This window comes from Atta cephalotes (genome assembly GCF_000143395.1).
Source record: "Atta cephalotes unplaced genomic scaffold scaffold00003, whole genome shotgun sequence".
NCBI classification, from domain to species: domain Eukaryota; kingdom Metazoa; phylum Arthropoda; class Insecta; order Hymenoptera; family Formicidae; genus Atta; species Atta cephalotes.
The window spans coordinates 5,188,036-5,214,358 of NW_012130067.1; the positions used below are offsets into that span (position 1 = coordinate 5,188,036).

Consider the following 26,323-nt stretch of genomic DNA (forward strand, 5'->3'; position numbering starts at 1 on the left):
AAAAAAAGATGTATAAAAAAATTGCTTCCGCAAATGCTTTACAAAAGTTATAATTATATCTACAGATTATATTCATTTACCTACTGTCACGACGTCTTGAGTTATAGGAGTATTTCTTGAAATGATTTCGTTATCATCTTTCAATTTCGAAAAATATATGTGCTCATTGTTTACTGCAATACTGACCAGATGACTTAAGAATTTCCATTCATTGAAGAGTTCAACTTTGTCATTTTTTTTCATGAGATACAGCTCGATAATCTCGTTTTTTGTAGAAAACAGTATTTTAGCACGACCTAAATTTCAAAGAAAGATTCGTGTTTTTATAAAATTTAATATAAAAATAAAAAGAATATGCGCTATTACTCATACTCCCAGATTATTATAATTTACCACTCGCTTTGCAGGTTTTCTTGTCCTCCTGTAAGAAATAATCCATTTGACACCTGCAACTATACGATCCTGGAGAATTCACACATTCTTGATCACATATGCCATAAGTTTGACACTCGTCGATATCTATAAAATAGAAAAATTAGATGAACGATATGATTTTCGCAACATTATTATGTTCGCTTTTGTTATCGCAATTTTACCTATACAAGTGCGGTTATCATTTTGTAACTTATAACCCGGCTTACAGAAACATGTACTTCCTTTAGGAGTTAGTATGCATTCATGATCGCATTTTATCGACTTGGAGCAGTTGGATGATGTACCTAAATAAAAATTAAATATAATTTAACAAATATAACAAAATCACGCAAAGATTATATCACGAAAGATTTAAACGTATTAAAATAAAGGACAATATCATTAAAATTTGTTGCAAAAAAGTTAATGTAATAATTAAAATATATTGAAGTATGTATAACGTAATACTCACAATCGATTTCATCTGATTTATCACCACAGTCATCCTTTCCATTGCATACTAATTTAAGAGGTATGCATAGTTGATTTTTACACAAATAATGGAAATTTTCTATTTTACAATTATTTATGCCTGGAAAGACGTAAGGCTGCATATGAAAGTTTTTATTATAATAAAATATAATTTTTATTATCCTATCGTTATTAATATGTAATCTGTATTTCTAAAAATTACTGCAGTTCAACTCGTCGCTGCCGTCGAGGCAATCGTTTTTGCCGTCGCAAATCCATTCTCGAAATATGCAATGCCCGTCATTACATCGGAAGCTGTCCTTGGTGCAAATCAACTGTAGATAAAAATAGAATTGCAAATTCAAGAAAAATAATAGATACAATAAAAAATAAATTATTATAATTGTCAATAAAACGAGTAAAATTTTGTCCCGATTCACTTACATCTTTCACGCAACCGTTGTACTCATCGCTTCCATCCGGGCAATCCGTTGTTGTGTCGCAGAACATTGTTTTCGGTATGCAAGTATCATTCGTGCTGCATTTATATTCATATTTGGAGCATGTAAGGTTATGCTCTATCTAAAATAACAGAAAAAGGAGTTATATGAAAACAATTTATACTGCGAGTACATTATGTTGTTTTTAACATAACGTTAAAGAGTTAACACTACAGAATCGTCAAAAACGGAACTATAAAAGATATTCCCTCTTATCGAAATTTCCTCTTATCGGAATTATCGAAAATAATTTTTTTTTGTTTTCAGTTAATAAAGCGTTATTTTCATATTTATATACTAATTAAAAGTTTGTATCAATATATTTTTTTATATTCTATAATTACTAAAATTTTATTGCAATTAATTTTGTATCAATTAATTTATAATAATTTTGCTGTTCGCGCGTAGTTCTACTATTCGCGTGTATCATTCTTCTTTGCTATTATGCAGATAAATAATAGGGAGTTTTTGCAATATCGTTTATCCAGATACGATGAATGCTAAAGTCAGGTTATCTTTTTCTTAATAATTAATTTAAAAAAGGATAATGTAACTTTAGCCGAATCCGTATTATTGCAAAAACAATAATAATTATGTTCAAAACGAATGCCATCAAAACTGTAAGAGATAGAAAAAAATTGTCGATAAAATTTGAGTGGTTTCAAGAATACTTTATAATGGTGAAAAATTTCTTTTGTTTAATAAAAAATAAATAATTTTTATTTAAAAAATAGAAACTGAAAACAATTTTTCAATAATTATTATAATTAATCTTAAATTCGTTCAACTTTTACTGAAAATTTTTCATTTTTTATAATTCCGATAATAGCTTCGAAAGAAACTAATTTTGGAAAATCTATTTTTGTCAAAGGAATGTTTCACTCTCTAAAAGTACATATGAGCATAAAAAAATATGCGTCTTTTATTTTAGGTTAGATAACAGAAATTAAAAGTCATCAAAATCGAAGAGAACGCTTCATTGTAATTCGTTTCATTGTAAATGTTGACGACTTCGACAATTTAAGATAAAAATAAAAATAAACTGTTTAAATATAAATAAAATTTATTAATTTTATTTTTATAAATCAAACTTATGAAAAAAATAAAAATTTAAAGAAAATTATTAACTAATACAAAAATTTATTAAATTTACAAAAGTTTTAACAATTTTTACACATCAGTGGAGCTAAACAACTATAGTTCTAATTTATAGAGTTCTAGTGTAAAAACATAAGGCATTGATAAATCGATAGTTTAAGTAAGTGTTATACCACAAATGGAACTATAAATGTCTTTTATAGAAACTGAATTACTTAAGGAAAAAAAATAACGTGTATTATTTTAAAAGTTTAGACAATTTTTTCTAAAGTGCTAATGAAATTTTTTTTAAGAAACTATCCATCAATAAGATTAATTAAAAATTTAATTAAAATTAAATAAAAAAAAGTAAAACTGTTACTATTTTTTAGAAGAAGAAGGGTAGATATAGAAGTGCCAGCTAAATATAGAATAAAGCAGTTCTAGATTCTTGAAAGTATTAAAAATTTTTAAATAAAGAATTCCAATATGTAATGCACAATTGAATTGTAAGAAGAAACTATATTTATCTTAAAAATCTGTAGAAAAATAGGTAAAATTTCAGGAATGTTATTCAACAAAAGAAATAACGTGAGCTGTATAATACTCATGCAATAATAATAATCACCTTATTATGGCAGATGTTAAGTGCTTCATCTGAACCATCTTCACAGTCCAGTATTCCATTACATATCTGAATTTTTGGTATACACTGACCACTGACACATTCAAAAAAATCACTTTTAGATTTGGAGAACTCAGTGTCATACCCGAATCTACAGTTTAGTATTTTTGATGTGTAGAAAAATCCTTTTAACACAATTATTTATTATTAGTATTATCAGTATTTCATAATATATGTAAAAAAAGATATAATCCCGAGATGATTTATATTTTAATGCATCAATGTCTCCAAATTCGAACCAAAAATAGATATGTATACAACAATTTAATTAAGAATTAATTGAGTAAAAAAATAAAATTTTTATATTATCAAAATATCTTACTGTTAAATGTAAAAGAATATACATTGCATATAAACAGTAGTATCACAAGCCAACGCATGATCTACAAATAAACAAGTTAAAATAAAATTACAATAAAACAAATTAGGATTAACTAATTACTTATTGTTCTTCCAATTATTTTTTTAACAAATTCATTCAATATATGCATTATTAATAAGCCATGTATTTTAAATTGCTTTATTATTAAAGAAATTGGCTAAAATCAGTTGTGACATGTAGTAGAGTGAATAGATGAGCGAATTTAATGTTTGTGATGTAATAAATGTAATCATGAGTGCAGAATTTAGATAAAATTTGTATGGAAAATCAAATCCGAACACAAACGTAATTCTATTTCTTGAAATTTTATGTTAAAACGTTTTTATTTTAAATTATATTATTTGAAATACATAAATATATATATATATAAATATATAAATAATAAATTTAAATAAATAGTATTAAATGTCTTTTAATGAGATTTTTAAGCGAAGCTCAAACTCTGATGGAATTACTGTTTTATTGATCAGATTTTTATATGTGCATTATATTAATATTACATGCAAACATAAAAATTTTTATAGAATAATAGAATTTTAATTTGACATCTAAATTTAATTTCAAGAAATCGATGTTGTTTCTTCATGTAATTTACTAGTAGCCTCAAATTTCATATTAATTGCAAAGCTTTTGAATCAAAATGCATGACTTGACAGTTCTAGTCATTTTGAAGAGATTTTTATCATTTTAAGAAATGATAAAAAAAAACACAATTTCAAAAATTTTTGTCGTTCTTGGAATAAATTCTAGGATGTAGATGCACATACACTGCATATATTTTAATTCTGAAGAAGAATTTCCAAATTAGTAAAAGTACAATAGTTAATATGTGATAGTTTGTTCTATAAAAATTATTGTGTTTAGTCAGTAAAACAGATTTTAGGATCACTTTAATTAAGAATATAAAAAGAATCCAATTAGAACGTCATATAATGTATATAATGTATATAATATTATATAATATTACACTTGTTATATTTACATAAGTATAACGTAAATGAAAAACGGAAATTATATTCTTTTGTATTTTCATCAAATATATAAGTAATTAAATGCATTTAGTGCTGTAAAGTGAATGTCAAGGTGCACATCTTACCATTTTTAGTAAAAAGAAATTAAATGCATTAGTAAATTAGTAAATTCTTCCGATTAACATTGAAATTTATAAATTAATGTTCAATGAAGAAATATACACACATATAAAGGATTTAAAACTTTAATAAGTGTTATGTTTTACGATGTTAATTTTTTATAAAGCACGAGGGTGACAGACAATGCACTGGTCTATCATGCCAGAGATTCCGAGTTCGATCTCAGTAGGAATCAAAATATTTATACTCTCCTCTCTTATGTGTCTCCTCTTGGAAAAGGCAACCTTCCGAGAGTATCTTTGTCTACAGAAACACCTTTTAAAAAAAGCCGTTTGAAATCCGCATCAAAAATGTATAAGAAAGGTAAATGTATAACATAGGCCAGATATAAGAAGAAGACATAAGAAGGACATAAGAAGAAGAAGAAAAAGAAGAAGAAAAAGAAGAATTTTTTATAAATATATATATAATGTAATAAAAAAATAATTTAACGCTCATTAATTTACATAGCAATAGTAACATAATTTAACGACTAAGAGATAAGCAATTGGATATTAAGATAATTAAAATACATTTAATGAAATAAAGTTATACATGTTTCTCAGGGCGCAGAGTCTTTATTCGTTTATAATTTAATTAATAGAATCATTAATTAATAAAATAATATTACACCATCTTCCATTTAAAATTAACTTAAAATAAAATGAAAACGAGAGGCCAAGTCATAACAAATAGTTTCTATCAAATTCTAATATGATAATCATGCACTGAAAAAAAGAATGGCTGCTGCAACAATATAGATAGTAAATATATATAATTTATGGCATAGCATTTTTATATGGCTGCAGCAATCAGTTTTTGGTTGTAGCAGCAGTTTTTAGCGTTAGCCTATCGAAATTATATATTGCGGATAGGCTAATGCAACTAAAAACTTTGCTACAACCACATAAAAATGCTATGTCATATTTTACTATCTATATTGTTGCAGCAACCAAACTTTTCTTTCAGTGTGAATATGTGATTATCCACGTGTTCAACGATAAATGTAAAAAGTTAAAATTTAAAAATTCTTACAATAATAAATTTATCATCCGATGGCGAGAAATATGTTGAGTTTAGTATGTAATTCGTATTAAATAAGAATTTTTCACTTTATTTTAAGTTAATTTAATATGTAAAAACTGTAACGTTATTATAATATTAATTAATGACTTTATTAAAAAATTAAATTATGAAAGCTCTGAGATGAAACGAAAATGAGAAAATATTAAGTTTTATATATATTATTTTATTAGATTATTAAATGTATTTTAATTATCTTAATATCCAATTTGCTCGTCTCTTGAACGTTAAACTATGTCATTATTGCCACATGTAACGTTAAATTAATATTATTGTTTTTATTGTATTGTTTTTATTTTTTCGAGAGCTTAATTTAGATTATCACTGTGTTAATTAATATTACATTTTAAATATCATATAAAATACAAATAGTTTGATAAATATTGTTGCATTTATATATATATATATATATATATATAATTAATTTTCTTATAACGCATATTTTGAAAGAACGAGAAAGTACTCAAATGAATACTCAAAACTTTATTTTAAAAAAAGAAACAAATGTACTCACCATAGTGAATGAAAATATTAGATACACGTATAAGGCTCAGATTTATTTTTAACTTAAAATGAGAAAACTCATGCTTTGACACGATCGTGATGCCATTTGAAACGATACTGAGATACTGAGTTTAAATATGTTCATTCCAAATTCCTTTCTCCTCTCTCTCTCTCTATCACATAGAAACTATCATGAAACTTAAAAATCGTTGCTGATAATCCAGGTGACTACGATCCATTTCTTGCTAGAAATACTTAGAAGCATTTTTTGAATTGGTAAAATTCTTATCTTCAGACTTATCAATCAAATATCTCGAAGCATTGTAGATTGAGTGGATTGCATTCAAAATATCTTTAGCCATCAAATTGTCTCTAGATTATTGTCAATGTGCTTGAAGTGCTTAAAAGTTGCTTAAATTTGCCGCAATATTCAGAAAAGTGAATTCCAATTTTTGCCTTTCAGATTATCGATTTTTATGCCTAAAAGTGGCAAAATGTTTAATCCGTCACTAGAAAAGACTATTTTGAAATTACTATTTCGAAAACAAAAGCTCAAATTGAAACAAAGCAAAATGCATTTGAAAATTAAAAGTTAATAAAATTTAGAAAAAAATTTGCTGCTACAAAATCATCCTCAAAATTATCATTTTTTCTTCTTCAATATTATTTTTCTTAAAATTTCGATGTGATAATCGATTAATGAATATATGTTTTTAGCAAATAAAAAAATACATGAGAAATGATCTATATTTACATATTTGTATTACAAAAAAAAGATTAAATTTTTTTAGACAGTGTTATTTGTCGGGTAGTTGCGAGCTTTTTACACTAATATACCATACTACTATTTTAAGCATGCTTGAAAAAAAAACCGATTAATTATGGAGCTGCCAATTACAAAAAAAAAAGCTAAACTATTTATTTTAGAATACATTCTGAGAAAGTTCTTTATATTCTTTACAAACATTATTGTAGAGAATAAAAAGTTTCCATAACTTATCTTAAGAAGTATGTTTGATAGAATTAAGGCATGATATTACAGGACGATAATTCGAACAGAGATATCTTTTACTAAAGGCATTTCTTTTAGGAACGTATCATCTTTTGTATCATTGTAAGAATTTGTTATTGTTGGGTCTAATGCATGATTAGGAATGATACTGAGCGGTTACAAAATGTACTTGTCATCTCAAGGAACACATTAAGTATTAAGTATGGGAAAAAGTTCGTGGCGTTTTTCCCATTAGATGACATTAAAAAAACTCCACGAACTTTTTCCCACACTTAATAATAATAAGTTAAGAGAAAGTCAAAATGATGATTTTTTTTATTACAAAATTTGACAGTTCATTGAGTTTAAGTATTAAAATAAAGTCATTTTAACATCCTTTTGATTTTTTTATTGTTATATGCTTATATGTTTTTCTATGAGAGCATTCTATGGAAATTATGATCATTTAATTATCGAAATTATGATCATTTTTCGGAATTTTTCGGAATTTTTCGGAATTTATTGAGACTAGACAGATAGTCACAATAAGAAACAGCAGATAATTATAATTATAATCCTGATACACTCGGCTAGGAATTTATACATGTTAAAAGACAAATCAAAAATATTTTTTACAATGTATCAAAAATATAATAAAACGAGCATTCGAATGACTTTTTACATATTTTATTTTAATATGCACTATATCAATTATTTTCATTATGTTTATTCTTTTTGCTGCAGTATACACGATACTAGTCTCTAACGAGACTAATTAAGCATCTTAAGAAACACACAAATCAAGAAAAAGTCAAAATGAACTTCATTTTGACATCAAAATTATAATTTTTTATTACAAAATGACTATTTATTGATATTAAATCAAATTGAAATCATCTTGATTCAATAAACAGTCAAATTTTGTAACAAAAAATCGTTTTAACTTTTATGATGTCAAAGTAAAGTTATTTCGATATTTTCTTGATTTTGTTTTTTGGGTTGAGAATATTAAAATTATATATGTATATATTAAATATATATAAATCTAAATAATAAATGTGAAAATTTAATATTCACATTTGGTATTTACATCCCAACGAATCTTGGCAATAATCAGTCATATACGCGATGGCGCGAATTGATCTATATTTCTAACAATAAATAAGTTTTGAATATTATACATATACATATATAAATTTTTATTATAATTAAATTCAAATTAAAGCGTTCTAATACAATTATCTTAAAAAATGCAATTTTTACTGTAAAATTATAAGACAATAATCAGCAATATAATGTAAAATCATAAAGAAAATTTGATATTTACGTGATATGTATGAAGAAAAGATATTCTTTAAACATATAATTGTTAAAAGTAAATGCTAATAATATAAAAATTGTATTGTATTATATTTTGCAACACATTTTATTTTATAAAATTATAAAAACAATGTTTATTTTTATATTACAATAGACAATATGCTAGATAATATTAGGTGTAGTAAAAAGAAATACATTATTTTTGCATGAAATTGAATGGAAAAATAATGGAAAAATAATTTCTTTTTACTACACCTAATATAATACATAATTCATGAAAATATATGTAATATTGATATAAACGTATAAAATGATTACATGTACAATTTTTTTATAGCCTGTAACTCTGTATAAGAATTGTAATCGTATAATTACATCATAGCGTTTAAATACGTTACAAATTTAAAATAAAACATGCAAAAACAGATAAAAGAATAAATCAAAAGAAATTAGAAAGAAATATGTTTTATATAGCACATTATAAAAATACATTTTATTTCTGATTGTTTACGCAAAGGAGCGCATGATGTACCGTTGAATTCTTCCTTATTTGATAAACAACAAGGATATGTATATAATGCACTTTATGCGTAACTCGGAACGCATCCAAAATCATGTGTAGGCTAGGGAATTTCATGTTTGATATACATCATAGTTATACACATTTGTATATAGCATACACAATAACATAACTCATTTGATTTGATACAACTATTAAATATAATATTAAATAATAATTAAATTATATATACGCGCGCACGTATATATATTAAATGATTTAATTTTTAACTTAATTTAGTTGCCTTTAATTTATTAACTTTTTTTCAAGTTAAAATTCTTTCATTTTTCTAAATATGCCAATATTATTTCCCATAAAATCTTAAATTTTAAACAGAATTAATTTATAAAGAATTCTATGATTACGTGATAGACACAATATACATAGTGAAGATAAATGGATTGGGTCTATCACTAGTTCATGTTTATTTTTCATCACGTTTATTTTTGATTAGAGAATGCTACCAGAGCTATTGCGTCATGCTATTTTTGTTTTCATCTAATGAATAATAAAAAGGTAACAAACATTTTTTATTTACATATAATTTTCAAAGAACGTGTAGATACAGCCATATAGATTATAAAAACTTACGTTTCTAAGAAAATTACATTTTATTTTTCTTTTATAATATGAATATTAAAATATAAAAATGTATGTAAAAATACTAAAAATCAGATCTCCATTATATAAGAACTGTCTTCATTATTTCATTACATAATTTACAAATGAAATACTAAATTTATCTCATAAATATATCAAATATATATAAATATATATATTTAAAATATATCATTTTATAATATATCATTTTATTATTTAAACTAATTTAGTTTATAAACAACATTAATTTACCTTATTTTAATGATATGTTAATGTTTAAAAATAACGTTTCAAATTTTTTTATAAAATTTGCATAATTTATAAATTATAATCTAATTTTCTAGAGATAAGCGTATATTTAAAAATTAAAATATTAATATAAAATAGAATTATCGAAGAATTATCTTTATTTTATTATTAGATATAAGTTTAATAAAGATAAGCTTGTTATAAAACTTTAGAAAAGAATTTAGAATTTTAGCTTTGACATTGATTTCCACAAATAATATTAATTATTATATAATGTCCGTATTAAATCTAATATTTTAACATTACAAAAAAATAATGGAAAAAGGTAAAGGAATACTTTCTAGTGATGGTAACGCGTTACTTTTATGAAGTACCGTTCCCAATCTTGAAGTATTGTTATTCATTATAAATATAAGACACATATGAGATACTGTCATAAAAAATAATATTATACATTTAAATTTAAATTACAACTTTATCTTCATATCTAAGAATTTATCATCAGTAGGATTAACATGTGCATGCTGTTCAGAAGACAAGTCTATCGAATCGAATATTAACTCACCCTCATTGCCTCTTCGATTGACGACGATTTTGAAAGCGAATTCTGAGAGTGCTATAACAATTACACATTATACAATTTTATTTTAATTATATGTGAATAATATTATTCTTAAAGAACAATTTCTATTTAAATTCAAAATTAAAATAAATATAGGACGAACTACAAATTATCCATTGGTTTTCCTTTGAATCTGTTTCTCTGATAATAATTATAGTAGAATAACAGAACAGCAATCAGTAATACGATTATTATTATTACAAGATAGATATATATATATATATATATTTGTGTACTGTGAATTTCCAATCAATACTTTAATATTTATCGGTTATTGAATCGGTTTACCATCTGAATAAATGCATGTCACATTTTTCTTTTTTTAGAATGCACATATAATCGCAAAACTCTTTGTCACAAGGCTTTTTAACTATAAAAAAATAGATATAATTCAACTTTACTTGATACCTTCATTAATGTCTCTACATGATTTGAAATATTACCTATATTACCTGTATTACCAACTAAAAGGTTGCCTGGAAATATGAAGAATGGCTAATTATCTGCAAACATTATTTGTGCCTACATCTAATGTTTCGCACGATTTTCTATCATACAATTTACAATTTTGCAGTTGACTGTTTATACCCGTCAACCAATAAAGCGACTGTTCAAAAATACTAATGCTTAATGGATGATGCATCTAAAAAAGAAAGAATATTATTTTAAAGAAAAAAGGATTAAACAGTCATACAATTTTTACATCTTTTTAACACTTTTTTGTTCTAAATTTAAGAAATGGATCGATGTAGTATGCCTTCCAACAAGCGACACAGTTATCATGTCATCTTTGTTTAATTGGCAATTAACAAGGATATAATGATCCACACCGTGTTATTTGTGTTGCTTGTTGGAAGACACAATGAATCTAAAATGAGTATGAGCATGGCATATTAGCAGCGTACAAGACTATTATGTCAAAGATCCCGAGTTCGATCCCAGATAGAACCGAAAAATTTTCGGTATACTATATACTCATACTCTTCTCGGCAGGAATAACAAACCACCGAGAGTATCTTTGCCAAGTACACTTTTCTAAACAAAATTCGGAATCGACGTTCGGAATTGATAAATTGCAGGTCTCTTATGACTGTATGAAAGAAGTCACTACGCTCAGTTTTATACCATGGGACTTACGGAGAGATAATAAAGTTATTAACATATATTGGTACTTAAAATCGTACTGCTACAAATGGACATTTAGCAAAATATAGTATATCGGACATGATGAGCGCCGATATAAAAATTATTCTGATATAGGCTTCATGAGTGGAATAACAATTACGTAAAATTATCTAATTAGACTTCCATCCATTAAATAATTTGATAGCATTATTAAATTATTCAATCAATATAATTAGATTTTATGTAATCGATTGTTATCCCACTCACAAAGCCTATCAGAATAATTTTTATATCGGCGCTCATCATATCTGTCCGACATATTTTGTTAAATGATTTGTCCATTTCCAAAGTTATTTGAGATCAAAATAGCCATCTACAACATCATGAGCAAATTTAAATTTTGAAAATTCTAACAAAAGTATCATTAATGTCCATCAGATTTGTATCCAGATAGACAAATTTATCAAAAGCATGTATTGCAAATCATTTCTTTAAATTTTTTGGAATGAAATCCCACTCTAAGGATCGGTTATTCTACAATCTTCAGAATAAATTATCCATTAGATAAATTGTATATGATAATTTTAATGGATAAACAAAAAATAAAAGGATAAGAGTACGAGAAAATAAGAAAGTAAGAGAGTGAACTGAAGTTTTTCGAAAGGTGGAACAATCCAGCCTTAGAGAGTGAGATTTCAATCCAAGAAATATAGAGATATGTATTGCATTATGTTAGTCTAACAACAATAGAGTACAAATCTACTGCCTTTCTAATATTGGTAGAAATGTATCAGAAACCGAGTAAATTATGCATTATTACATGGAATCGAAGTATGCTCCATTTCTATTGTTTATATTATGATTGACAAGTCGTAATAACAGAAACCAAGCTTAAAGCGAATAAACAAACAGACAAAAATTCGCTCTATATCATTGAATTTGTGGGCATACTACTAGAGTTTGCTATCTCGGTAATATGCCAGATAAATGGAAATAAAAAAACTGTAAGAGGAATAAAAAGATACATATTAATCGAGTCAATTAAAAGGGATCCTATTTTTGCCTTATTTTCTATTTCCAGAGAGGCACATCTTTGTTTTTCGAAATTGCACACCTTCAATAAAATAATTAAATAAGTATACATTAGGATATTCTTGTTAACGAGACATTGAGGAGCGTGAACGCAAACAGCGTACTGTTTATCAAAGCTCGGCTGGGTTCGATCTCAGTAGAAACCAAAATAATTACGCTCATGTCTCCTCTCGGAAAAGGCCGGCATTCTCTCTTGAGAATATCTTTGCCTCTCTGGAAAAATGCGCTGTTCCGAACTGTCATTAAAACTAGGTCCCAGATAATTGGAACAATTAAATAATCAGCGTATGCACCACAAGCATATGAGAGAGATGTAACACTGGTCAGAGACTTAACTTAAGAAGAAGAAAAGATATTAAGAAAAAATATATCTGAACCGTATTCGAATGATCATTATCATTGACGTAGACATTGTCGGTTATCCAATCAATCGTCACTGCCTCTGAATGCTCAGCAATAATTGTGAATATTTCCTTTGTTCCAATTTTGAATTTCTTAATAGTGCCAAATTCATTTACAATTATTTTTTTTTACATTTGAATAACATAATTCTTTTGAAAGACTTTTCTAGTTCTTTTTCAAAAGTCTTTTGAATCTTCACAATCAATCAATCTTGCTCAATCGTTCTAGATATCGTAATATAATTAACTTAATTTATATAAGATTAAAACAAAAAGAAAATAACTATTACTCTAATAGACAGAATCGTGGATTGCATTCACGTCGAATCCATTTATACTAAATCCCGTTAATGAATAGATAACATCGAGTGTAAATTAGATGATATCTTTCTAATATCGTTATCAGTAACGGTGAATATATTTCATTGACCCTAAATAATTAATAATAATACTTATTATTCTAAATAATTTGCATAAATGTTTAATTGATTACCGATAGTTTTGCAAAAAATATTGTCGCTAAGGATGTAATATCCTTCGTAACAAGAACACTAGAAAGAACCTACTGTATTTCGACAAAATTGCGAGCAAATTCGTCATCCTTTTCACATTCGTTTATCCTTCGTTCGTCCTCGCAAGAAGTTGCATCAGCAGCTAAATGATATCCATCTGGATAGTAAACATCGCCTCTTGGTGTCTTGTAACATAGACGTTCACAATCACTGTTTATTAAACAAGTGATCTCTACACAAAAAAATATGACGCATCAATAAATAACGTAAATTAATATGTAAGACATAAATTTTTCAAAAATTCTAGGATTCTATCTCTTTCACTTTATCGACACTTTTTATTTAAAATTATCAATGTAGAAAAATTATCAATGTTGAATTTATATTAAGAAAGGTGCAATTTCAGCGAATTCTTTAATTCTTTAAAGGCAAAAATATTGTAAATTAATTGATGAATTTTTTATTAGGAGCATTTTTAAGGGGTAAAGGTATATAGCGTATAAAAAAGATTAACAACACACGGCATTTTCATCGCTGTCATCTGGACAATCTTGAATACCGTCACATACTTTCAAGTACGGCAGATAAGTGCCGATAGAACATTTGAATCCATCACATTCAGTAGATTCCATGATGGTTTTTTTACTATCGACACAACTTTTCTTATCTGAATTATCGTCACAATCATGCTTTTCGCATTCCCAACTCTTCGGAATGCACTTCATTCTGTCACAATTAAATTCATCGTTCAAGCACACTTCACAGTTATGCTTGTCATCTTTTCTCGGACAATTAACTACGTCATTACATTTGAAAGACAAAAAATGGAATATATTTGAGATTAAGATTATAATTTATTTTCTAATGTTCATAATTATTTATTTGCATAACAAATCTTGCAAGAAAAAATCTTCATAAAGAATAACTTGATATTTGGCAAATTTTGATATTTGTACATTATCGATTATTCTCTTATGTTATAAATTAAATCAACTTACCTTACTTGTTTAGAAAGACACAAATTAGTGCTGAGATATTGATACTCGTGCTTGCTGCAATTAACTAAAGAATCTGGAGTCACTAAGCAATACATTTCATCGCGGCTATCGAGACAATTATCGAATCCGTTGCACTTCAGTAGAAGGAGATATATAATAATCATTGTGACACTGAAATTGTCCGTCTAAACATGTCAAGTTCTGCATTTGATTTACATATCTCGTGTGTTTCGTCCGATGCGTCCTATCCCACAATCAAACTTAAATACAAACACATACAGAAAAAAATATTACTGTTGTCACAATCGAAAATAATGCATTAAAAAAAATCCGTTCTTCTAAATGTGTTCATAGATTCAATGAACTCATTCATTAGATGTGTATTATAAAATTTTATAGAAGTAATAAAATGCATTCATCATATGAAAACGCATTGTTTCAATAACGCATTTGTTTAAATAATAAAGTTTTACATTAGCTCAATAATCGAATTCGTTATATTAAAGAAAATTTGTTAAGAGGAATCGTTAGGGTAATATTTAATTGTGTACATATTCATTATTACAATGAATTCTAATAATAGTTTTATAATTCATATTTATGCTTTTATAAAATCTAAATTATTATGAAAATAAAAATGTTGATTAAACAAATTTTAGTGAATTTTTTATTATATTTACATTTTTATATTTACATGTTTGTTCAGTGTGATAATTTTTCACCCATCATTTGATTGTGATAATCATAAAATGGACATATCTTTAGAGCCATGACAGTTAAAATATGACAATCTTACGATTATCACAATCTTTGATTTTATAAAACATACAGCAACAGAATTGCAGAAAGAATATTGCTCTAACGTTTTTTTAGTAAGACAATACGATGTTACTGCACTATTGCTAAAATGAGTTATGTTATATACAAGAGAAATTAATAAAAAAGTTCATATATTTTGGAAATGAAGAGATGCAGTTTCTTGAAATGTATTTCTCTTCATTTTACTCGCAGCTTTTTTTTGCAAAATTATACTCCAAATTAATACTATTAATATCTGATTTTATAAAATAAAATTTATAGAAAACTTCAATAGGACAACAGCAGAAAAAGAGTTTTATGCCCAAACGTTTATCCTACTCTTTCTAAGTCCGTCAAGATAAAAATCAAAGAGATTTCACCGCTTCGTCCATTATTATATATCGATGGTTTATATACATGCTATTGCGCACGAATACAAAATTAAAAAATATTATTGCACACACAATACTATTGCAATGCAAACTGCATTGCACACATAATGTTATTGTCTACGAATTACAGATTATTTCTAAAGCAAAGAATTTGTATTTTAAAATAGAGAATTTATTTTAAAACAGAGAATTTGTATTTTTAAAGCAGAAAATTTGTTTTTAAAACAGAATTTGTTTTTAAAGCAGAGAATAGTCGTACTTGTCATAAATAATCGAGTTGTCGGCAATAATACATGTAGATGTGATTCCATCTTTTGAAATTTTTATTTATGCGCAAAAGTATCAATTGCTTATAAGCAACTGATCTATAGACAGTAACGTTATGTGTACAATGCAGTTTGTGCGCAGTAGCATGCATGTAGGCAATCGAGTTGTAGGCAATAATTTTTGTACGCCGATGAACACTGTCAGCAAACGTAAGCAATCGATTTGTAGGCAAACGAAGTCCTCTCAATTTAAATAAATAATGTTATAATATAAATTTCTCAATTTAACTATAAAATACGCAAAAATATTAAAATTTTAATTCAATAAATTATATCATAATATGTATATTTAAAAATTTAAACACACATCTGTGAGAGACGTAACTCAAGACTTAAATACTTATAAAAGTTAGAATACAAACCTCCAGCCGAATGCAATAAGATATTTTATAAATTTTTATGAGTAATCAGACATTTGATCACAAAGAGTGTTTTATTGTCTCTATAGTAACACATATATTTTTGAATATTTTTGGATCTTTCAAAGGATTGTCCATAAATAACTTTCTTTCACCGAGTTCATTCATTTTCATTTCATATACAGAATATTTCGCCAAATTAGATAAAAATATGTAAATAAAAGGAGGCGATTTTCTGAACGTATCTGCAATATGTAATATTTTCTTTATAACTGTTTTATTAACAAACATTAACGATCATTTTGATCATTTTAAATGATAAGCGTAAATCAATTTTAATGCTATACTTTTCTTCATACCATGTAATATACTCAGGAATATAATCCTTAAAATAAAAAATCATCATTGTTAGGGTTCATTGTATACCTCGAGAGCTGTTATGAGCGTTTACTATGTACAAGTTATTACTAATATAATCAAATGTTATCCCGTTAACAGGATATAATTCATTCATCGATATGATGTGTTCAAAAATATCACTGATTAAATCAAAGCGCATGACAACTACTTGTGGTCATCTATTGCATAATATGAATATCTGGTCTAAATAAATTTTTAATTATAAAAGTTAGTAACGACAAAAATCAATTGTTAGATCGCCATTTGTAAATTTAAAAAAAAAACGAATTCTAATATATATATATATATCAGTGACCGGATCAGATGCCATGTTTTGTACATATGCAGGAAATATAAATGATTTCGTGGCATCTTTTACTTTTCCTATCATTCCGTCATAATAATAAATAAACGTTTCCATCAGAAATCAACAAATGCTGCTTCTTTGTCACCTCTGAAATTATATTATCGTGCTTACGTAAGAATACTTACTTAAGATATATGATAAGCATTATTCATTATTATTACATCTCTCAATTTTGATAATACAGAATATGTTAATATGTCCTTTAAATTTGGAATATCTTAATTTTTTAATGAATTTACCTTGATAGATGTGATTGTCGATTTAATTCCTTATCCAAAGTACAAGCGCATGTGTATCCGTTCTCCTGATTTAGCATGCGCAATTTGGACTACGGGTTGGAAAGACATGGATTGTTAATCTGAAATTTGATTGAAAGATAAGACAATCTTTTTGCGACTTTTTATAATAGAAAAGTAACATTACATTTACTATGATGCGTACTTGAGGATTTAGCACTTTGTGTTTGATATACACATTATAAAGATCACATTTAGTGATATAACGTAAGTTTTAAATCCTTTCCAATAAATTTATTGCAAGACCATATGTTGTACATCATCGGTCCAATATAACATATTTTCTAACTGCTACTGAGCTGCGAGCTGCAAATAATTAAGTTACATAAATATATTGCAGAATCAGTAAAATCTCGATTGTGTCAAAATTACAATATTTCATAATAAGAAAGAAACAAATTCTTAACTCTTCTATCGCTCTAAGAGTATTGATTAGATCTTCTTTAATTTGATATCCACTCAATATAATCGATTTGTCGGATAATTAATAGTCAGATTTCTCGGCGCTTTTAAATTATCAGAGATTAATGTATGAATACATTTTATCGTCCATTCCCGCCATTGCTATACGTGGATTAGAACCCCAATTGCATCAATACATTTTTCTATGAATATAATATAATATGTACTTAATATATTTTTACATTATCTTGTTATATTTCTAAAATAAAATTTAGAAAACCAGTTTAGTTTATATAATAAGACTAAATATAATAAGAATAAATATTGAAAATGAAAATTATTTCAATATTTTATACAATATTTTATATCAATATTTTATACAATAATGTGTTAACTATTATATATATAATATATATAATCTAATTGTTAATTAAATTCCATTTGTAGAAAAACATTTTTTGTAAAGAAATTAGATTAGTAGATCGTAAAGTCGATAAATAAAATATTAATATTAAGTTTTAATTCTTTTTTAATTAATTATTGTAACGAGTTATATAAAGATTTTATTAGTAATGTAAAAATAATCAATAAAATAGCACTATTAAATGTAACTTTAAATTAAGAAGAAATAATTTGTAATAAGTACTATACACGCAGGATAAAATAATATGAATATTAATATGAATATTAATAAGATTTAAGAATTTTTTCTCGTCTTCTTTTCTTTTTATGTATATATTTTATTAAATTGTTAGATTATTAGAAAATAATAAAATTTGGAAATAATTTTTATAAAGTACATAATATTTACCCACAAGTTGGTAATAAAACAATTCCTTCTGCATTATCAATATCATTGACTAGTACAGTACAAATATGTACCATTGTTTTTGCAAACTCCGATATGAACTTTTATCCGTGAAATACATGTTCTCTGTCCAATCCATAGCTATCGCCGATATTATCGACAAGCCTTTGTACAATAAAGATGTAGAAAATTTTAATGTATGATATAATAGAAAAATATACAATTTTTTTCTTAAAATACTTACACAAAGAATAAGAAGCATTCACTTTTTTTTTTATACATATTTATATATAATTTTATATGTATACAATATATATTAATATAATTACAATTTTAAAAATACATAGGTCAGTAAACACGCAAAAAAGATGTTTACAGTTTAATGCAAAATTTATTCCTTTTCAACTATTAAAACAAATGATTTTAATTCATATACGAAATCACGTTTCTTGATCCAGTCGATGGAGCGATATTACGGGATAGATAATTCGAACAAAAATATGTATTTTCATGAGAGCATTTCTTCTTTTAAGAAAATCGTCATATATATTATTGTAAGAGAAAGTGAAAGAGAAAAAGACAGGATACAGATGAAAAAGAAGAAGAGAGAGAAATGAAGATGATGAGGAGAATAAAGGAAAACGAAGGAGTGGGGACTGAAGGAAATTGCGAGGTTGAAGGAGAGAAAATCGAAAATAAAAGGATGAGTAGACTTAGTGATAGCATGAAATGGAATGAGAGAATGATGAAGGAAGAGGTGCAACCTCCTAATAATTTTAAATAGGGATTCGATTTTCTGATCGACTATTTTGTATGCGAGAGAGAATATCATTCCATCGCTCCTGAAAAGTAAGAATATCACGAGGTCTATGGGAATAACTGTAAATAGATAGATTGGTAGATAGATAAATTTGCGGAGATGAACTTTTAAAATAATTGAAATAAGAGTATAATTATTACTTGCATATTTTTCTATGTGTATAAGTACACGATTGTAATTTTTATACACGGCTACAGGTTATAAAAAATTTGTACATACTATTATTTAACATCAATATTTATAATGTATTAACATTATGCATATTCTTATACATGAATTATCTACTATATTACCTAAAGTATTACCTAATGTACCCCATGTATGTAATGTAGATCGTTGTTGGTAAATGTGCTTATAAATGCAAATATTCAATAGTGTTGATATTTATAACAATAAACTAAAAATATATATAATTAAGAAATTCTAAACGTCATATAAATAATTTTCTTAACTAATAACTTCAATAGTTTTTCACATTAACTCATTACACATTAACTCTTGAGATATTTCTCAATATGTATGTAAATCGGTAGTTTAGACTCAATTATTGTATGAAATCAAATGAGTTATAGTATATGTATAATTTTTGTTTCAAACGTGAACATTTCCTAATCTATATATTATTTGACATTGTTAAATAGTCAAAAGTAAAATACTCTATAAAATGTTATAATTTAGATATACTAATTTTATTATATAATTTTATTATATAATTTTAAATTATTTCGATTGTACAAAATAAATTAACGAATCTTGCTTCTCTATCTCTTCAATATCTCTTTCTTTCGAATATGGATCTGACTTCTGTCTGTTTTCACTATTTTCCATCGCATCCTACAAAAAAATATTAAATATTTAAATCTATAATAACCTACCTACTAGATAATTGCGTAAATTATCTTTAATCATAATAAATAGTTATTTCGTGCAATTGCACGTATATCTCATGTGAATGTACAAAAGTTTAGAAAAAAAGTAGGTATTATAATTCAATAAATGTAATCATACGTATAATCATAAAAAATAATATCGTTTAAGTGTAAAATTGCTATTTACCTTTAAATTTAGAAATTTATTATCGATAGGATTAACGTATTCATGCTGTCCAGGAGATAAGCCTGCAACTATTGAGTTGAGTGTTACCTCAACCTCGTTGCTTCGATCGTATGACGGATTATGGAAGTGAATGCTGCTGCAACTATTAAAAATCACTGTATAATTTTTACATAATAATATTTTATATTACTCTTTTAACGATCAATTCCTACTTAAATTCAACATTAAAATAAATTTGGAACGTACCTAAGATTGTTCATCGATTTTGATTTTAATCTGTTTTTCTGATAGTAGTAATAAATGCATAATGACAGAACAATAATTAGTAATACAATTATTATTAGGCTATAAAGACCACTTGTGTATCGTGCATTTCTCGTTAAATTTTTAAATGATGTCCGCCCATTATTCATATTTGTGCAAATATTATTGGATTCTATCGATTTGCCATCTAAACAAATACACGTTGCATTGTCCTTCTTCAAAACGCACATATAGTCGCAATACTTTTCATTGCAAGGATTTTTATCTGCCGAATAAATACATATAATTTAATTTTACTTAATAACTCTATCAAGTTTAGTATACATAAGATTTTAAGATAGCTAGAATCTTTAAATATTATGTTATACCAACCAACAGGTTGTCTGGAAATATGAAGAATGGCAAACTGTTTGTGAACATTGTTTTTGCCTATATTTATTGTTTCGCATGATTTTTTACCATACAGTTTACAACTTTGCAGTTGACCGCTTGTATCCATCAACCAATAAAGTGATTGTTCATAAATACTGATACCAAACGGATAATACATCTAAAAAGAGAAATATTATTTTAAAGAAAGAAAAAAATTAAATTCATTCACACAAAGTTCTTGTATTTTCTCAATATGTTTTTGTATAAAAAAATGAATCTATCAACGTACATTTGTTCTTAAAAACATACTACGTTGGCTTCCATCAAAATTGGATGATTCAATAGTTTTACTGAAACTGTCTGACCAATATAATTTAGATTTTATATGATCAATTGCTATTCCGCTCACAAAGCTTACATCGGAACCAATAATTTTCATGTCGGCACCCATCATGTCCGTTCGACATATTTTGCTAAATGGCACGTCCATTTGCCACGTTATTTGAGTCCAGAATAGCCATCTATAATATCAAAAGCGATTTTGAAGTATGTTCTTAAACTCTAACGACGATATTATTAATGTTGAATTGATAAGTTTATTTGATAAAAAAACAATAAGAAAATTATAAGTGGAATAAAAAAGAGGTACCTATTAATTGAGTCAACAACAATAGACACTACTTTTGCCTTTTCTTCTATTTCGATCAGCGTCGCACATTTTTCTTTCTCCAAATTGCATACCTTTAAAATTGATTAATTAAATGAATATTTAAATCACATTCCCCTGATTTAATATTAATAAAAATATACCTTAATCGTATTCAAATAGCCATTATCATTGACGTAAACGTTATCAGTAATCCAATCGACCGCAAGTGACTGTGGATGCTCGACAATCATAATTGTGGTTACTTTCTTTGTTTTAATATTGAGTTTTTTAATAGTACCGAATTCACCTGCAATTGTTCTTTTGATATTTAATTGAATAATATAATTTTTTTAAAAGATTTTTTTCAATTTTTTGGAGGAAATTTTTTGGATTTTGTGCTCTATAAAGATAATCATCATCATCATCATCATCATCATCATCATTAAAAGCGCAACATCCCAAAACAGGACACGGCCTACCTCTTATGAGATTTTCGTAACAATGGATTTTCTGGAATTAATCTAATATCTAACTTCCAGCCTGAAAAAAGGGATCCATACACATACACATTCACTGATATCTAATCTCCAGCCTGGAGGAATCCATACAACGAATATATCCAAACAACGAAATTTTAGAGAAGTATTCTTGGCAAAAATACTCTCGATGGGTTGCCATTTCCTTTCGAGAGGAGACTTCCTTCCGAAAGCGTATAAAAATATTTTAATTCTACCAAGAATCGAACTCGGGATCTCTAGCATAGCAAATCAGTGCGCTTTGCCACGCTTGCTCTATTATTCAATCTTATAAATTAAGTTATTTATTATATTGATAGGGAGCATCTCGAGTGGCCTACCACTCAGCGATTGACTCGCGATCTACAGATCCGGATTCGATCCCACGTATGCTCGCGTTAAAGAGTCGGAAAATGACTCCATCTAGTAATTATATGAGATCTTTATCATCAGCGCCATTCAGATTCGGCGTTAAACTGTAGATTCCATATGACTGTACAATCAGCGTAAGTATATGAGAGAAGTCAATCACGAGCAATAGGACTAAGAAATAAGATTGAAACAAAAAGAGACACTAACCGTTACTCCAGTAAATAGAGTCGTGAACAGCGTTCACGTCGAGTCCGTTTATACTCAATCCCGATAATGAATAGATCTTATCAATTGAGTGTAAATTAGATGAGATCTTCCTAATATCATTATCAGTTACGGTGATAAATTCCATTGCCGGCCCTAAATAATGATGTTTATTGCTTTAAATATTTAAGTTTGCAAATATTTAATTGAAACCACTTACCGATAGCTTTGCAAGAAACTTTGTTTCTAAGGTAATATCCCTCTTGACAAGAACACTCGAAAGAACCTACTGTATTCCGACAAAATTGCGAGCAAACGTCGTTTTCGCATTCGTTTATGTCCTCGCAAGAAGTCGCATCAGCAGCTAAACGATATCCATACGGACAGCCGCAAACATCTCCTTTTGGTGTCTTGTAACATAGGCCTTTACAAAAATTGTTCACCATACATGCGATCTCTACACAAAAAAATATAACGCAATCTGTAAATATCGTATATATTAACACATATAAGAGAATTAAGATATTTAAGAATTTTCTTAGATTTTTTTTGAAATTCTGCAATTTTTTGTCTCTTTTAATTTCATCATCTCTTATTTATTGTTCAAAAAGTAAAAATGTTCTAAATAGTTTCTTTTTCTCGCCAAAAGAATTTTTGGCAGGGAGAGTTTTTTATTAATCAAGAAAGATTAACTACATACGACATTTCCCATTTTCGTCGCTACCATCTGGGCAATCTCGATTCCCATCGCATACTTTGCTGTACGGCAAGCAAGTGCCGATAGAACATTTGAATTCATCACATTTGGTAGATTCCATGATGGTCTTTTTACTACCGTCGCAATTTTTTTCATCTGAATTATCACCGCAATCGTCAGACTGATCGCATACCCAATTCTCCGGAATGCACTCCGCATTGTCGCAAGTAAATTCATTGTCAAAGCAAAACACGCAATTGTGCTCATCATCGTTTTTAGGACAATCACTTTTGCCATCGCATCTGCAAGGAAAGAATAATCAATACAGCGCATTTTAATAAGTGAGATTATAATTGGTTTTTTTCTATAACGCTTATAACTATCTGCTTGCATAACAAACTCCATAATTAGAAGACATCTTCATGAAAAACGAGTAAATTAAAGCAACATTTTAATGTTCGTAGGCATATTATTCACCGACTACTCTCTTACATATTTTTAAATTATCAACTTACTTTACTTTTTTAGGAAGACACAAATAAGTGTCGAGACACCGATATTTATCCGCAGTGCAATTAGTCAAATAAACTGATTTCGCTAAGCAATGCCTTTCATCACTGCCATCGAGGCAATCGTCGATGCCATTACACTTCAGCGAAAGAGATATGCAATTACCATCGTTGCATTGGAATTTATCATTCAAACATGATGCGTTTGATTTACATGCCTCAGGTCTTTCATCCGATCCGTCCTCACAATCAAACTTAAATACAAATATATAAAAAAACATTGACATATTGAGTAATCCATATAGCACAGAATTGCAAAAAGAATATTGCTGTAATATTTTCAATGTTATTTCAATATTGTTGAAACGATGTAGTTTGAAGTAATATTATTGGAATAAGCTGTGTTATATACGAAAGAAATTAATCAAAAAGCTCATATTTGTTGATTTGGAAAAATAGAAAAATGCAGTTTCTTGAAATTGTTAATTTATTTCTATTCATTTTTCTGACAGCTTTTTTTGCAAAACTGTACTCTAAATTAACTATTATTAACATCTGATTTTATAAAATAAAAAGTTACATATAAATATTGCGTTAAGGGGATCTCTTACATTAGCAGGCCGAAAATAAGATAATCTTTTATAAATTGTGTTTTCATAAAGAAGATTAATATTTATTGATTTCAAATTTTTTTGCATATTTTAATATAACTATTGTAGAGTCAAATTTTTATATGGAAAGAAATATTCTAAATAATAAAAATATAAATATTTAGTTTGATTCATCATGACGTAACAATTTTGTGTACATCCTAGCGGCTGTAATTCTTACCTGAACCAAAAAATCAAAAAAGATTTTTAATTTGTATAGAATATCATCCTATATAAATCTAAAAAATCTAAAAAACCTATATAAATTACAATTTTGTACGACTGAAGAAAAAAATTACGATTTTCACTAGGCAGCTATTTTTTTATGCAAAAAAATTGTTAAAGTTGATTTTTATTTAATTTTTTAGGTTTACAATAGGTTGATTATTACCTAAAAAATGAACCCTAAAAGAAGTTGATCGGAAAAATATTTTTTTTCTCAATCATGTACACAAAATTGAAGAAAATGCAAAAAACGATTTCGAGAAAAACGCATTTAAAGTTTTCAATGTACATATTTCCTGTATATATAGCCTGTACATACAAGCGCCGAATTTATACCGAAAGATTTCAAATGTCGTTCTAAAATTTTAAGGACAAATTTTATTCTTGAAGAGTTGTACTATTTTTTTTTTCATAAATCGAATTTTTTGACTCTCTAATGTAGAAGATCTCTTTAAGTGGATATGATATAATTGCTACTTACATCGCCGTCGCATAGTAATGACTTCGATATACAAGGAGTTACCCCGTTGCGACATTGAAATTCATCTAAAAAGAATTTGCTCTTAGCATGAATAAACGCACGACTGCGATTGTATAAGTATAGTCAAAATATATTCAGAGATATTCAGAGAGATAAAGATTACGGGTTCATTCAGATATTCATTCTATCTTTATATTTCAATATAATTATGATGACAATAAAGTAGAAAAAAAATTGCATGCAACACTTGTCACTGTAATTACCATTTGTGCATTTCGGTTTTATGCAATTCTCTTCGTCCGACTGATCGGTGCAATCGTAATGCCAATTACAATGACTTTTTATACTGACGCATTCGCCATTTGTACATGTAAATTCATCTTTCTTGCATTTCTTTTTTTATGACAGCCTATCGTCTCGTCTTCACCATTCGGGCAATGTACGTTACCGTCACACCTAAATAAATTATAAGACTTTAAAAATATTAATAATAATATATATATATATATATATATATATATATATATATATATTATTATATTATATATAATAAATTAATTAAAATAAAAATAATAATAAGTAAACTACTTACCGTTACGGGTTAAGTTAAAGTAAAAAAGTTAAAGTAGACTAAACTTTACTAAAAT

At 26.8% G+C, this 26,323-nt stretch overlaps 2 protein-coding genes across 2 annotated transcripts in view; both read right to left on the reverse strand.

Annotated features, from left to right (window-relative positions):
• The window catches only part of LOC105625765 (vitellogenin receptor-like), a 23,773-nt gene extending 13,237 nt beyond the window's left edge, over positions 1-10,536 (reverse strand). The window contains exons 1-7 of the mRNA XM_012207085.1: positions 10,531-10,536; positions 1,330-1,467; positions 1,109-1,220; positions 887-1,006; positions 597-719; positions 394-519; positions 81-296 (exon numbers count right to left, since the gene is read on the reverse strand). Of these exons, the coding sequence (XP_012062475.1) occupies positions 81-296; positions 394-519; positions 597-719; positions 887-1,006; positions 1,109-1,220; positions 1,330-1,467; positions 10,531-10,536 (841 nt within the window). The remainder of the gene's footprint in view (positions 1-80; positions 297-393; positions 520-596; positions 720-886; positions 1,007-1,108; positions 1,221-1,329; positions 1,468-10,530) is intronic.
• Positions 10,537-13,767: 3,231 nt separating this feature from the next.
• Positions 13,768-26,323, reverse strand: part of LOC105625766 (vitellogenin receptor-like) — a 22,449-nt gene continuing 9,893 nt past the window's right edge. The window contains 18 exon segments of the mRNA XM_012207086.1: positions 13,768-13,902; positions 14,239-14,443; positions 14,716-14,820; positions 17,596-17,684; positions 20,418-20,516; positions 20,739-20,880; positions 20,985-21,267; positions 21,375-21,552; positions 21,664-21,895; positions 22,024-22,115; positions 22,185-22,330; positions 23,118-23,270; positions 23,335-23,571; positions 23,815-24,113; positions 24,327-24,574; positions 25,677-25,741; positions 25,940-26,077; positions 26,080-26,132. Coding sequence (XP_012062476.1) covers positions 13,768-13,902; positions 14,239-14,443; positions 14,716-14,820; positions 17,596-17,684; positions 20,418-20,516; positions 20,739-20,880; positions 20,985-21,267; positions 21,375-21,552; positions 21,664-21,895; positions 22,024-22,115; positions 22,185-22,330; positions 23,118-23,270; positions 23,335-23,571; positions 23,815-24,113; positions 24,327-24,574; positions 25,677-25,741; positions 25,940-26,077; positions 26,080-26,132 — 2,899 coding nt within the window.